This window comes from Balaenoptera acutorostrata, chromosome 20, assembly GCF_949987535.1.
Source record: "Balaenoptera acutorostrata chromosome 20, mBalAcu1.1, whole genome shotgun sequence".
Taxonomy (NCBI): Eukaryota; Metazoa; Chordata; class Mammalia; order Artiodactyla; family Balaenopteridae; genus Balaenoptera; species Balaenoptera acutorostrata.
In genome coordinates this window covers 602,606-617,891 of record NC_080083.1, presented here as the reverse complement: position 1 = coordinate 617,891, position 15,286 = coordinate 602,606, and the positions used below count along the sequence as shown (strand labels likewise).

The following is a 15,286-nucleotide window of genomic DNA, read 5'->3' as shown; positions in this document are numbered from 1 at the left end:
GCACGGTCCCCGCCGGAGCCCCAGAGCCTCACAGCCCAGCGGCTCCACCTGAAACTCGGGGCCCTGGATCCCCCTCTGGATGGGGAGCTTCTTTAGGAAAGCTTCCTAGTGACCCCAGCACCTTAGCTTTACATCAGTCCCCAAAAGCTCAAGGAAAGTGGCAGAATTTGGTACACGAACAGGCAGAGCACAGGGGGAGAAACAAAAGCAGAGGAGAGAGAGAGGCAGCAGCCTGGGTTTCTAGATTCTTCCCTCTGTCCACTCCTGAAGAAACAGAGGCGCAGCCAAACTGCTCAGGCTCCCACTTGTCTGTGAGGCTGCCCTGAGCCCACCTCACCTCGGCTTGCGTTTGGGAATTTTTTTTTCCTTTTTTGGGCAATTTGCCTCTCCTCCACACCCAACAGTTACAGGGTATGTGGGTGTATCGAGAAAGAAATTTCCCAAAAAAGGAAAAGTGACTCCCGAAGGTTAGTCCCATCTCAGAGCCGCCCGGAAGAGAAAGGCAACAGTCACCCCTGGAGCCAGACTAGCCTGAGGCCCCAGATCCAGCAGAAGAGCCCACCAGGAGGGCCTCTCGAAGCAGCCCTCCAGGCAGGCGCTGACCCAGGGACTGCAGCCCTCCTCCTCCGGGCTTCCTGGCCACCACCATGCCCCTCTGGGTCCCCACCCTATGCTCTGGAGCGCATTCTCCTTTCTGCTGAGGAACCGCTAAGAGCTTGGATGCAAAACGCACCTAATCGCTCTCCCAGGAGCGCGCAGGTCCCACCTCCTCCCCACGCTGAAACAGAAATCCTGCAGCAACGCATTTACAAAGTTGATTATTTCAACTCAACAAATATTTACGAGGTCTGTGCTATCCAAACCCCAGGTCAGACAACAGGAAGGTACCAAAAACTATAGGGGGCCCAGCACTGAAGGAAAAAGGTACCATCCAGTAGGTAAGATAACATTTAAGCAAATGAAAACAAATAGTAATACTGTATAAAAGTCCAAATAACAATTTGAAACAGATTGTGACTAAGTGTTAAGGTCCCAGCCATAAAACGCTAATTTATTACATGCAATAGATTCACTGGGAAGGGATGGGGTGGGCGGGGGAAGGGGGAGAGCTGAAGCTGAACTTGGCAGCAGTGGCATGATCAGCAGTGGCTACGGGCTGCTCAGAGCTGCTGCTCTTGGAGACCAACACCGAGATGGGCCTATTCTACAGGCACAGAGGTCTGAACTGCCCTGAGCTGCCACAGGAAGCGGTGCCTACCCACTCCCCGGCAGAGAGCCACACGAGCAGTTCTGCTGGCCCTGTGGTCGCTGGATGTGCAAGAACACCCCACAGAAACCCCTCCCCACCAGGAACGGGCCCATTCCTACTCCAGGCCCAGCATGCACCGTCCCAGCCAGCAGGCTAACCCTGCCCATCACCTCCCTCACTCCCAGGAAATCTGAGGGGTAGGGCCTTCTGAACCTTTTAAGAACAGGGATGATAGCAAGTCGAACATTTTAATTTAAAAAAAAAAACAAAAAAAAACAGTAAGCCACGGACCAGGTCACACAGGGTCTCTCAGCCCAGCACTGTGGACTTGGGGCCGGATCACCTTCTGCTGTGGGGCCATCCTGGGCATCACACTCTGTTTCGCAGCACCCTGGCCTCCACCCACTAGGTGCCAACAGCACCTCTGCACCCTCGTGCATCTGTGAGACTCAAAGATGACTCCAGACATTGCCGGGCAGCCCTGGGAGGCACAAGGTGCCCAGCTGAGGACCACGGCTCCACTTCTAGGTACTCAAAGAGGAAAATTCTGGCACGGCTGGAACTTCGTTCGCACACAAGTCTGCACGCACAGTGTTCTGCTCCAGGTGGAGGAGGGAGTCTAGGCTTCAGGAAAACTGGCCTCTGGGTTGGGGAGCGGCCACGAAGAACAAGGCCTGACGCAGACCACGGGGTGGGAGAGGCCGCTCCAGCCCCACAAGAAGGAGCCCGCCCGCAAGCGCCCACGGCAACGGCCGCCAACGCCGACCACTGGGCGGCCGGCACCTGACCGCCCCCTCAGCAGCCTCCTGGCACAAACGGCCCGGAGGCTTCCTCAGAGCTGCCCACACAGGGCCTTCCTAACGCAACAGGGAAAAACACGTCGCTCTAAAGGTATTTCAACACAACTGCTACTGTTTCCCGTCACGCACAGAGATGATGCCCCTTCACCCCGGGAGGGCCGTGCTCCTGCACTGCAGTCCGGGCCACAGAGCAGCACCGGTCAGTCTCTTCATCCCCACGGGGATCTGCCAGCGTGACCTGGGCCCACCCCTCCACTCTGGGCACCCCGAACACCCTCTCCGCAGCCCCGGTTTTCCCTGGCTTCCTTCTTCTCCATGGCTGGCACGTCCCACCTCTGCCCGAGCAGCACAGGACGGGCAGGTCGTGGGGAGACTGGAAGGCACGGCCGGGTGTCGCCCACAGTTCACGGTCCCAGCCATGCAGGAGCAGCTCTCGGACTAGCGTGTGCTGTGTGTTGGTGCCCAGCAGCCGCCCTCATGCTCGTGCAGCTGAAGAGAACCATGGACTATACCGGACCCCAGCTGGACCTACAGAAAGATTTCCTGACCAGAAGAATCAGTCTCCAAGCCGAGTCCAGGGAATTCTGTTTTTCGGGCTGGTTCATGGCCCGGCCCAGCCTGGATGTCATCCAGTGACCTCCAAGGCCCGTTCTCCATGGTTAGTCTTTGCGGGACTTAACAGCAGTCAGACAGGCACAGGGAGGACAAAGTAAACCTCCAGGCGGGTCGGAGCCCAGCTCCCGCCTCAGGGCGCCTGCCGGCATGACGGCCAAGTCAGGAGAACACAGAGGGCAGTGCTGAGTCACCAAAGGAAATGAGTGTCCAGGTGAATCTGCCCCCCTGCTCCTGACTCTAGCAAATTCTACCACCACCGGTGGTACCAACCCAGTCGCCTCAAACTACTCTGGACCACAGATGTTTCCATGGCAAAAACCCTCTGTGGACCATCCGCGTTGTACAAATATGCTCAACAGAAAGAATGAAAAAGAAGAAAATTCTTTTTTTGAAGGAACCAATGAGGGAATAGTCAACACAGAACTAGGTATCATACCTATTAATTCCATTCCTAGATATCATACCCATTAACTTGTCCCACAAACAAAATGGAAAACGCATCACATCACAAAGATTAAGACCCCACATGGAAACGGAAACACCGATGGCCTGGTCACGTATCAGCTGTGATAACCACCGAACCTCCAAGTGTCCCAACAGACTACAAGGTGCTCTGCTCACACTTCCAGAACCCTGCTCTCACCCCTGAAGCAAGGAAATGAACTCTGAAAGGGGTGGGGTCAACCTGTCTTACACGGTGTGAACAGATGTTCTTGGACAGTCCCAGTTTAACAATGCTGGCCACACAAAGGCACGCACGCACACACACACGCCAATGGAACAGGAAAAGGCACTCAAAGCTTCCACCTTCAATCCTTTATAAAGCTTGGAATTCAGTCATACTTTAGATTAGCTAGGAGAGACGGATCTCCTTTAGAAAAAAGTCAGGAGACAAAATGGGTGGAAAAAGAAAAGCCAGAATATTCTACCTGGTTGGTAAATACTCATCCAGCCCAGGAAACAAACCAGGTGGGTGACAGGGCAGGACGGAGCCCGTGCACCCTGGCTTAGTGACCAGAACACTAACCCTGTGGCCAGGAGACCTCTGAACATCAAATACAATGAGCAACACCAATTCCAGCAATGGACCTGAGAGGAGCCCTGCACTACGCACGGATCCGCGGGGCTCAGCCGGCACCCGCCCACCCAGGGCGGCCGCACCTGCTCCCGCGGGCCCGCAACCTCCTCCGCTTCTCTCTAACCAGGCGCTCCTACCACCCTGAACAGAAGTGACTTCCTCCCTCACCGTGACTCTCACCCGTGGCCACTGAAGGTGCCTCGAGGCAAAGGTTGGGGCTGTGAGGGCCGCTGCAACCAGCTGCCACACGGGCTTCAACACCTCCAGCCTCCTGAGCAGAAGCCGAAGCAAGAGCACACAGCCGCCACGACAAGGCCGACGCCACCGCGACGAAGGGGCCTGGCGAAGGCCGGGGCCGGAGAGGGGCAGGGCGGAGGAGGACACTCACCATCTCATCCAGGGCGTAGCGCAAGAGGCCGTGCTCGTAGAGGATGAAGAACCGGCGCTGCCATTTCTGCAACGGAACACAGAGGGTGTCGGGAGGGTTCTGGCCCGTCTCCACTTGCCGAGCCCCTGCGCCTGACAAGCCTGCCTCTGAGGCACGCTGGCTGCACAGCTTCCATTTCTGGGGCCCAGGGGTAGAAGAACAGGGCCTCGTCAGCCAGGACTGGGCCAGTGGAGAGGCCCAAACCACCCAGTGTGTTCCCAATCACTGAGATTTTAAAAGATGCCTGATCTATTTTACTCTGCAAGCTCCTCAGAAAAAGGAGCAGAGGCAACGTCTGGGTCACCTTTTTGTATTCTTTATGTACCCAGCACAGAGCTTATTACTAATAAAGTGTCAATATTAATTTGATGAATTACCTGACATGATATGGGATAACCTGAGAATGCCAAGCACTGATTCCCCACTTCTGAAAAAATCTGGAAAAATGGTATAAAAGCGTTGTTCCAATGACCCACAGGGAGGTTGAAAAAGGGAAAAAGCCAGCCGGGCGCCAGTATTCACAGAGGAGGAAAGAAGTAACAAAAATCAAAACTGAGGAGGGAGGCCAGTGGGAACAACTCTGACGTCCAGGGAGGGAGTGACTGGCAAAGGGTGCCCCTGCCCCCTCGCTGCCCTTCACCCAAAGGCCAGGCTACCAGGGGCTGATGGAGGTCCAATGGCACTGACAGTGGAATAGAAAGGCCCTTCCTTTTTGTGGGGGGGAAAATGTCTAGAACGTGAGACTGCTGGTCCCCAAATCCCAAAAATAATCATGAAGATCCATGACCTATTTTCAACATTTCCAAAAGCCCAACAAAATTCATACTTTTACTGGCAATAAGGCCACAAGAACTAACTAAAATATCATGTCTCTTTGCTTTGGGCCAGAATTATATCATTTATAATAATGATTTTCCCATCAGAAGCTGGAAATGGCAATTCTGTATGACCTAAATACAAAAGAGGAAAGAGGGCTGCTCCCTGGTTACTGCGGCCACTGGAACACAGTCGCCCTGGCTGTCCTCACGCCTGGGTGGCAGGAACAGGGCACTCACATGGCCTTGCAAAGAGGACCTGTAGAGGCTGGGCCACCTGGACTCTTCCCGAGAAATATTTCCAAGGCTCCTATTTGTTGTTTTTAAAATTAAAACCCATTCTGGAAGGAAGCCCAAAGACCCCAGATACAAAGCAAGTTCTGTGGGGTACCAAGGCCCCACCCCAGAGTGTAACATTCAGGCTGGGGGCAGCAGAGACCCAGAGGCAGGGCAGAGGCCCTCAGGGGAGCAGGGGATGGGAAGGGAGCAGGGGATGGGAAGGGGGCAGGCGGCAGTACCTGGAGGAAAGTGTGTGGAAAAACAAAGCATGTTTTAATTGGAGTCAAATCCAAAGGGGCTCCCTGACAGAGGAACAAGCCACTGACCCGGGACGATGCTGGTCTGACCATCTCGCTGCTCCAGCTCAGACCTGGCCGAGCAGTAGCCTGTGTCCAGCAGGACCCACCTGGGGCTGGGTGCCCAGGAGAGATGGGACGCAAGCAAAGTTGGCCCTTAAGGCCAACTCCTGCTCATCTGCTGAGCTCCCAGCTGGGGAGGAAGGAAGGGGAAAGAGGGGGCTACAGGAAGCAGAACTTTGGCCCTGAAAGAACTCGGAGCCTAATTAGCATAATGCAAATGTGTGCTGAACTGCCCTTCGGTCTTCTCCATTTAACTGTTTCTAGAGTCAAGCTGACCCACAAAACAGGTAGCACCATGCGAGTGCATCGCTTTTGAATGGAGGGCCAGGCATAACTACTGGGACCTGCAAAGTTCACCAAATAGGTAGGGGTTCCCTGCTGATCCGCCATCCCAGGATCCACCATTCAACCCCCCACCTCCGTCCTCCACTCGGTCAGTCTGCCTTAGGTGGGCCCCTCTCTTGGTGAATTCTCCACCCCAAGAATTCACTCTGATGCCCTTACCCGAGACCGGTGCACTGGGTTATCAAAGTCAGTCCCATCTGGAGCCAGGAGCAGCCAGCCACCATAAATGGGTTTTGCCTGGAGGAGAAAAAGGAGAGCAGGTCATCAGTGGCCTTGGACAGTTTCAACGGTCAAGTGAATGACAAGCTGACAAGCGCTCGCTGGAAAAAGAATCCACCTCTGCTCCACACACTCCGTGCATCCCATTCCCCAGCCCCAGGCCAAGCTGCCAAGAGAGATGTTGGAGAGCCTCCTGGCAGGTCTGCAGCATCTGGTGTGGGGAGGAGAATGCAAACCCAGCAGGAGTCTGAAACACCAGAGAATACAGGAACTCCTAAGAAACAGATACCTCCCCTCAAGTTTCTGATCAAGCCACCAGGATCAGGGGAAAATGGCATTTTCTTCATAACCATGCGAGTGCCAATATGTGCAGGCACTAGGGATATCATGTGACCAGCACAGTCAAAGCCCCTCATCCTGATGGTACAGAACAGGGCCTGGGAGCAGAGACACTGCTTTAGCGATCATCATTAGCACTGGCCAAAGAATCATCAACTCGCTGGTTGTATGACCTTGGGCTGAAAACCCTTCGAGTTTCTATCTTCCCGTTTGAAAGGTGAGAGTGATGATAATTATATCTACACCTCATGAATCTTATGTGAGGACTGAAGAGACAATCCAAGTAAAACACAGCCCAGCACAGGAATGCAAAACAGTACGGCCACTGGGGAAAAGAGTCTGGCAGTTCCTCAAAAGGTTAAACTTAGATATCCCTATGACCCAGAATTCCACTCCTAGGTATATACAACCCCGAGAAAACTGGAAGCAGGTGCTCAAGCAAAAACTTGGACATGTGCCGTTCACAGCAGCACTATACACAATAGCCGGAAGGTAGAAACAACCCCAATGTCCATAGCAGATGAATGGAAAAAGAAAATGTGGTCCATCCAAACAATGTAATGTCATTCAGAAATAAAAAGGCATGAAGTACTGACACGCTACAACATTGTTGAACCTTTCACTTAAAGACGTTATGCTTTAAGTGAAAGAAGACAGACACAAAAGACCACAAACTGCATGATTCCAGTTATATGAAAGGTCCAAAATAAGGAAATCCATAGAAGCAGAAAGCAGATGAGTGGTAGCCAGGGTATGGAGGGAGCAGGAAATGGGGAGTGGCTGCTAACAGGTATGGGGTTTCTTTGGGGGTGATGAAAATGTTCTGGAATTAGACAGTGGAGTCAGTTGCATGAACTTGTGAGTATGCTAAAAATTACTAAATCGTATGCTTTAAACGAGTGAATTTTGGGACTTCCCTGGTGGTCCAGTGGGTAAGACTCCGCACTCCCAATGCAGGGGGGCCAGGTTCCATCCCTGGTCAGGGAACTAGATCTCGCATGCATGCCACAACTAGGAGTCCACGTGCTGCAACTAAGACCCGGAGCAGCCAAAATAAGCAAGTAAGTAAAGAAATAAAGAAATATATTTTTTAAAAGAGTGAATTTTATGGTATATGAATTATCTCAAAAATTGCATGAGAAAAAAAAAAAAAAAACCTGAACACAGCGTGTGGCCTAAAAGTACTTAAGAAATGCTGGCTATTTTTATATTTTTTATATCCAAAGCGTCCCCCCGCCCCCCCCCCCGACACTGGCAGTAGGAGTTCAACAGGAGCTAAAAGATAAAGACAGACACTCAGACTCCACCTCCCTTTTTTTAGCCATACCCAGCTCCTGAGAAAGGGCTGGGAAAGGCACAACCAGACCAGTGTGTCCACTGTCCTTTGGAGGGCAGCAACACAAATTAAAGCCCAAACCCTCTGCCTGCTATTTACACACACACACTATTTCCGGGTAAGCCCTAGGGGTCCTCTTAGCATGCTTTTTATTCAACATTTCCAAATTGGGAGGCCCTGTCACACCACCTCATTTTGAAAAGCTGTGTAGTCTGTGACTCACAGAGGGAAGGTCACTTGCCAGAGGTCACAGAGCATGGCGGTGGGGGGGGGGGGGTGAGCCTCTTTTCTTGGCTTCTGCAGGGTCCTCAGGCCCCCAGGGGAAGCACTGGCTTTTCCCTGTGAACAGAAAGAAGGGCTTCGGGCAAGGGGTATGGAGTGGGCTGAAGGAAAGAAGCGAGACTGGCATTGATGAAACATGGGGGGACTTCCCTGGTGGCGCAGCGGTTAAGAATCCGCCTGCCAGCACAGGGGACACGGGTTCGAGCCCTGGTCCGGGAAGATCCCACATGCCGCGGAGCAGCTAAGCCCGTGCGCCACAACTACTGAGCCCACATGCCACAGCTACTGAAGCCCACACGCCTAGAGCCCGTGCTCCACAACAAAGAAAAGCCACAGCAGTGAGAAGCCTGCGCACTGCAAAGAGTAGCCCCCGCACGCTGCGACTAGAGAAAGCCCACACGCAGCAATGAAGACCCAACACAGCCATAAATAAATAAATAAATAAACAAATTTATTTTTTTTAAAAGATATATTAATGTCTATAGGCAGGAAAAAACATTAAAAAAAAAAAGGAAGAAAGCAACCGGGGAGTGGGTGCTGGCAGGGGACCAAGAGTTAGAGGGACACGGCTCAGGAGGACCATGGGGTGTGTGGAATGACATGCTGCCTGGGAAAGCAGAAGCAAAGAGAACAGAGGTCTGTTTTCTCAGCAAACACCAGCGGCACCCAGCCATTCCCCAGGCATGTGAGCACACCTGGCCTCTCTCTGCACACAGGATGGAGAGGTCAGTGCTGGGGGACGACCCCGTGTGTACCCCGGCCAGGTGACTCCCCCACATGGCCGCTGGGCCTGCAGTTCCCTGACCTGTAAAATCAAGAGGCTAGACCCCAAGGCCGTGTCTCCTCCGTTTCTGTCTGGCTTTGATCGCACATCACCCTCCTCGTTTCTGGCTGCAGGGCTTTGGGGCGACTTCACGTTATCAGCTACACCTACCTGTCCTTTCCTCAAAAGGGGCAGTGGGAGACCTGCGACTGGCACAAGTCCCTCAGAACCTGGCCCGAAATCAGCACCGTTATTCACTCAACCAACATCTACTCGGGGAGCCTGCCAGCATCCACCTCACTTGGCCATGACTTCCATATACGGATCACCCCAAAGGGGACCCATCTCAGGTGGGCAGGTCGTCCTAAAAGGTGGGAAGGCTGGGCCAGTAGAGGGCACAGGGCAAGAAACAAGTGCTCTAGCAGCCTGGGAAGTGGGTAACGTTCCACAAGAGCATTTACCAAGGCAAATCCATAGTGACAGAAGGCAGACGGGGGGTGCCCAGGGCAGAGGGGATGGAAGGATTGTGGGGAGTGACAGCTACAGGGTTTCTTTTGGGGATGATGAAAGCATTCTAAAATTGATTGTGATGATAGTTGCACATCTCTGGGAGTATACTAAAACCATCAAATTGTACACTTTAAATAGGTCAATTGTATATGGTATGTGAAGAATTATCTCAATAAAGCTGTTTAAAAAAAAACACTTACAAAGGCCTATGTAAGGCAGTGGGGAAGCAGAGATAAATAAGAAACTGCTCCTACCTTCATGGGTTCACAGTCCACAGGAAATGTAAACTAATGAGTCCTTCTCCCAAAGCCAAGAAAAGTCAAGTCTAAGCTAAGAAAGCCAAGTCTAGGGAAGGGGGGCGGGGGGAGGGGGAGGGTTGGGGCGGGGGGCAGGGATTCACTACGTAAGTTTTCAAGTGACTCTGTGCTCTGCGCCCACCCCCACCCCCCCGCCGCCCAGCCAGACTGGGGAAACTTCAGTCAAAGAGACAGGGACAAAAGTTTCCAAGGACAATGAGGTGGTCCCCTGGTTTGTAGGAAGCGAGCTAGAACAAGCTAGACAGCGTCCAGAGGGAAGCACAAGGCAGCAGCTCAGGTCTGCTGGGGCCGGGAGTGGGGCAAAGGGCTAACAGGGCAGACTTGGCGTCCACAGCTGGGTGACAACGAGAACCTCCAGATGTCCCGTGCGCAACGCTAGGGTCGTCAGGGGACAGGAAGGTACCTGCCACCCTGCACTGCCATCCAAGCAAGCAAACAAACGGGGAACAAACAGCCTGTGAGAAGGAGGGCGGCCTGGGGCGGAGAGGACTCGCTGGCACGGGCACAGCTAAAGTGAAGACAGAGGCAGGAGCCCGTCCACCAGTGCAGAGCGGCTCGGCTGCCGCCCTCCTTCAACTCATCAGCGCCTGGAACCCCGTCCACAGGCCTGGAGAGCCACACACCAGGACACCCCGCTCTCTCAGGTAACCCCACAGGCATGGAAGGGCGCCCCAGAGGTGCTGCTGCTCCCACTATTTCTCAGACTGTCTAAAAATGGCAAGAGCAGACCCAGCCATGCCAGTGAGTCCAGAAACACCCACCACAGCCTCTGTCCCCATGGGACAGGCTCACAAGCAGACAGAGGTTTTGGAGGGCAGCATTCCTCCCTCTCTTGCCTCATCTCTTCTGGGGCGGGGCGGGGCCTCCGACAGGCCCGAAGGCACCCTCTTCCTGGGAGCCCCCCAATAACCTGACGTACGAACTGTGGCAACCCCAAAGGCGGCTGGCACAGGAAGTGGGCTCTAGGAACTCTTAATGGTACGCAGTTCTGCTGCTGCTTTCTGGCTGGGTAGCTGGGGTTTTACTTTAAGGGGGCGGCGGGGAAAGGAGAAGCAGGTAACTCTTGTCAACACTGAGGACCCAGAAGATGGGACTGAGTCCTGTTTCAGGCAGGCCACCTGGGAAGAAGCACCAGACCTGTGCAGAAGTCACCAGCTGAGAGCACCCGCTGAGCCTCTTCCCTTCCGATTAAACTCAGCCGTGCCCCGCAAACCCAATAAACCAGAGGCTACGCTTCCGGCTGATCTCTGGGAAGAGACTGCTGGTGGCCTGGGCATTCTCCTCAGCCCAAAGCCCTTCTGAAAATGGTCACTGGAAATTTCTGCTTCAAGATGGGGTAGATGTAATGTTCCCTATGCCTCCCACTAAGTACAAATAAAACCCTGGACGCTGTATATAAGACAAACCTAAGAAGACTCGAAAAGGTGGAGAGTAGAAGGCAGAGGGGCCGGGAACCTCTGGACCCGGGGAACCACACAGAGGTGTGCGCCCCGGGTTTCTTTTTGCCTCACTGTCCCAGACTGGAGTCTGGAGGAGGGGCAACCTGGAAGTGCCAAAGGGCGCAGACCAAAAATCAGAAGCCCAAGTAAAGTCCCTATCTGGCCAAAGAACCGGGGAAGAACAACTTGGCAAAACAGAGAACTCTTAGACAATAACCGTCCTACTCCAGCCGGACACCAAAGAACAGACAGAGCCACACCCTCACCCCCACCAGCAGAAGCCAGACTTCCCCTTGCTGGCTAAGAGGCGCCCCAGCACCCCTAGCAGGGAGGTGTCAGGCAGTCAGGCAGGGAGCTGGGACTTTCAGCCCCACCCAGCAGTAACAGGTCTCCTCCCTCTCCCTCCTGGGGCAATGTCAGAGGAGGACACCTGGGGAGCTGAACCCCACACCCTGCGGCAGTAACAAGGGGTCTCCGGCCTCAAGTATCGATGGAGCCCAAGTGAGGAGCCAGACTTCTACCTCCACCTACAAGTAAAAGGCAGCAGCCCCGCTTCCCCTGCTGCAGCAGTGTTAGGAAAAGCCGACCGAAAGAGAAGGAAGGGTCAAACACAACCCAGAGTCAGCTAACGTGACACAAAAATGTCCAGGTTTCAACTGAAAAATCACCACGATACCAAGAACCAGGAAGGTTGCAAACTGAATGAACGAAGACAGATGCCAACACCGAGGTGACAGTAATGTCACAATTATCCGATGAAGATTTAAAACAGCCATGCTAAATGGTTCAACAAGAAATTATGAACATGCTTGGAATAAACAAAAAACACAGATAGCCTGAGCAAAGAAACAGAAGCTATAAGAGCCAGATGGAAATTCTGAAACTGAAAAATACAATAACTGAAATTAAAAGTTCAATGGATGGGCTCAACAGCAGAATGACGGGAACCATGGAATGAATCAGTGAGCTGGAAGACAAAAGCACAGAAATTATCCAATCAAATAACAGAGAGAAAACAGACTGAAAAAAATAAATAAGAGAAGAACAGAGTCTCAGGGACCTGTGGGACTATAACAAAAGATCTAACATTTGTGTCATCAGAGTCCTGGAAGGAGAGAAGGGTAGGGTAGAAATACACTGAGAGACAGAATACTGAAAACTTCCCAAACTTGGCAAGAATGGTAACCTATAAATTCAAGAAGCTGAGTGAACTCCAAAGGGTAAATCCAAAAAAATCCACACCAAGACACATTAAAATTAAATTTCTGAAAACTAAAGCCCAAGAAAAAATCTTGAAAGTAGCCAGAGAAAAACAACAGGGTTTGGATAGGAGAAACCAAATATAATGATCTGGACTAAACCATGAAGGCCAGAGGGAAGTAGCACAATACCTTCGAGGTGCTAAAAAGAAAACAACTGTCAACCCAGAATCCTGTAACCAATAAAAATATCTTTTCAGGAACAAAAGGGAAATCAAGACATTCTCAGATGAAGGAAAACTAAGAGAAATAGTTAGCAGACCTACACTTAAAAAACGGTTACAGGAAGTTCTTTAAACAGAAAGGAAATGATAAAAGAAGGAAACCTGGATCATCATAAAGGAAGCAGGAAACACAGTAAGCAAAACTACCTGTAACCAGGCTTTCCTTGAGTTTTCTAGATTATGCTTGATGAACAAAGCAAAAATTATAACACTATCTAATATAGTTCTGAATCATGTAGAGGAAATATTTAAGACACTCACATAGGGAATGGTAAAAGGAGATAAAGGGAGGTACTCCCTTTACTTGCACTGGTAAAATGATACCACCAACAGACGGTGGTAAGTTATGTATATATAATGAAACTCCTAGAACAGCCACTAAAAAAAAAATCTATACTGAAAAAATCACCGTAGATAAATCTTGAAATTTATCGTAAAAAAAAAATGAAATTCTAAAAAAACCCAAAAAGATCAAGCAGGAAGAGAAATAAAAATCAAAGAGGGGTTTCCCTGGTGGCACAGTGGTTAAGAACCCGCCTGCCAATGCAGGGGACACGGGTTCGAGCCCTGGTCCGGGAAGATCCCACATACCACAGAGCAACTAAGCCTGTGCGCCACAACTACTGAGCCTGCGCTCGAGAACCCGTGAGCCACAACTACTGAGCCCATGTGCCACAACTACTGAAGTCCACGTGCCTAGAGCCCGTGCTCTGCAACGAGAGAAGCCACCACAGTAAGAAGCCTGCGCACTGCAACGAAGAGTAGCACCCACTTGCCCCAACTAGAGAAAGCCCTCGTGTAGCAATGAAGACCCAATGCAGCCAAAAATAAATAAGTAAATTTATTTAAAAAAAAAAGATAACGAAGGATTATTACAAACAATTCCACAAACTTTAACTTGATAACTTAGATGAAACGGACCAACTTCTCAAAAAACATAGACAATTTGAATGACCCTATAACTATTAAAGAAACTAAGTATGTAATTTTAAAATTCCCCAAAAAAGAAATCTCCAGGCTCAGAGGGTTTTATTGGAGAATTCTACCAAATGTCTAAAGAATTAACACCAATTCTACACAGTCTTTTCCAGAAAAAGAAAAAGTAAGAAACACTTCCCAATTCATTTTATGAAGACAGTATTAACTAGATATCACAATCAGACACGGTACCAAAAAAGAGGACAAAAAAGAACAACTATGGACCAATATCCCTCATGAGTATAGATGCAAAAATCAACAAAGAATTAGCAAACAGAAGTCCGCAATATATTTAAAGAATTATATACCATGACCAAGTGGGGTTTATTCCAGGGATGCAAGGCTGGTTTACTATTCAAAAATCAATCAGTGTTATCCACCATAATAACAGGCTGAAGAAGAAAAACTCTGTGGTCACATCAATTAATGCAGAAAAAGCATTTGAAGAAAAAAAAAAAAAAAGAAAAAGCATTTGACAAAATTCAACACCCATTCATTTAAAAAACAAGAACAACAAAACCTCTCAGAAAAGTAGAAATAGAAGGGAACTTCCTCAACTGACAGAGAGCATCTACAAAAAACCTAGGGCTGACATTATACCTAATGGTGAAAGACTAAATGCTTCCCCTCTAAGATCAGAAACTAGGCAATGTTGTCCATTCTCAGAACTCTTATTCCACACAGTGCTAGAATATCTAGCCAGTGCAATGAGGCAAGGAAAGGAAATAAAAGATACACAGATTGGGAAGAAGTAATAAAGTATTTACAGATGACACAACTGTCTATGTAGAAAATCACAAGGAATCTATTTTAAAAAAAGAACTCTTAGAACTAGTGAGTTCAACAGGTTATAGTATATAAGATCGGTATATGAAAATCAACTGTATTTCTATGTATTAGCAATGAATATGTGGACGCCAAAATTAAAAATTAAATACCACTTGCAATTGTTAAAAAAAATGAAATACTTAGGTGTAAATCTAACAAAGCATGTACGGGACTTGCATGCTGAAAACTACACAATGCTGATGAAAAATCAAAGAAGACCTAAATAAATGGGAGAGACATACTGTGTTCACAGACTGGAAGATTCTAAACTGTCAATTCTCCCCAAATTGATACATAAGCTTAATTCAATTACTAACAAAAGCTCACGAAGACTTTTTTGCAGATATAGACAAGATTATTCTAAAATTTATATGGAAAGGCAAAGGAACTATTTTTAATTAAAAAGAAGAAGAAAGAGGGAGGAATCCATCTACCTGATTATAAGATTTATTATATATCCACAGCAATCAAGGCTGTGGTATTAATGGAAAGTTAGACACACAGATTAATGGAACAGAGTGGAAAACCCAGAAATAGACCCACACAAATGTGTCCAATTTAACTTTGAGCAAAGGTGCTAAAAGGGACTTCCCTGGTGGTCCAGTGGTTAAGACTCCGCACTCCCAATGCAGGGGGCCCAGGTTCGATCCCTGGTCAGAGAACTAGATCCCGCATGCCACAACTAAGACCTGGTGCAACCAAATAAAAAAATAAATATTTTTTTTAAAAAAAGAGACTCCATGCGTCCACTGCAGGGGCACAGGTTTGATCCCTGGTTGAGGAACTGAGATCCCACGTGCTGCACAGCGAGGCACCCCCACCAAA

At 49.9% G+C, this 15,286-nt stretch overlaps 1 protein-coding gene across 9 annotated transcripts in view; it reads right to left on the bottom strand.

Moving 5' to 3' along the window:
• The window catches only part of MPRIP (myosin phosphatase Rho interacting protein), a 127,950-nt gene that overhangs the window by 88,163 nt on the left and 24,501 nt on the right, over positions 1-15,286 (bottom strand). For all 9 annotated transcript variants that reach the window (XM_057535296.1, XM_057535301.1, XM_057535302.1 and 6 more), the window contains exons 2-3: positions 6,127-6,204; positions 4,131-4,196 (exon numbers count right to left, since the gene is read on the bottom strand). In XM_057535296.1, the coding sequence (XP_057391279.1) occupies positions 4,131-4,196; positions 6,127-6,204 (144 nt within the window). The remainder of the gene's footprint in view (positions 1-4,130; positions 4,197-6,126; positions 6,205-15,286) is intronic.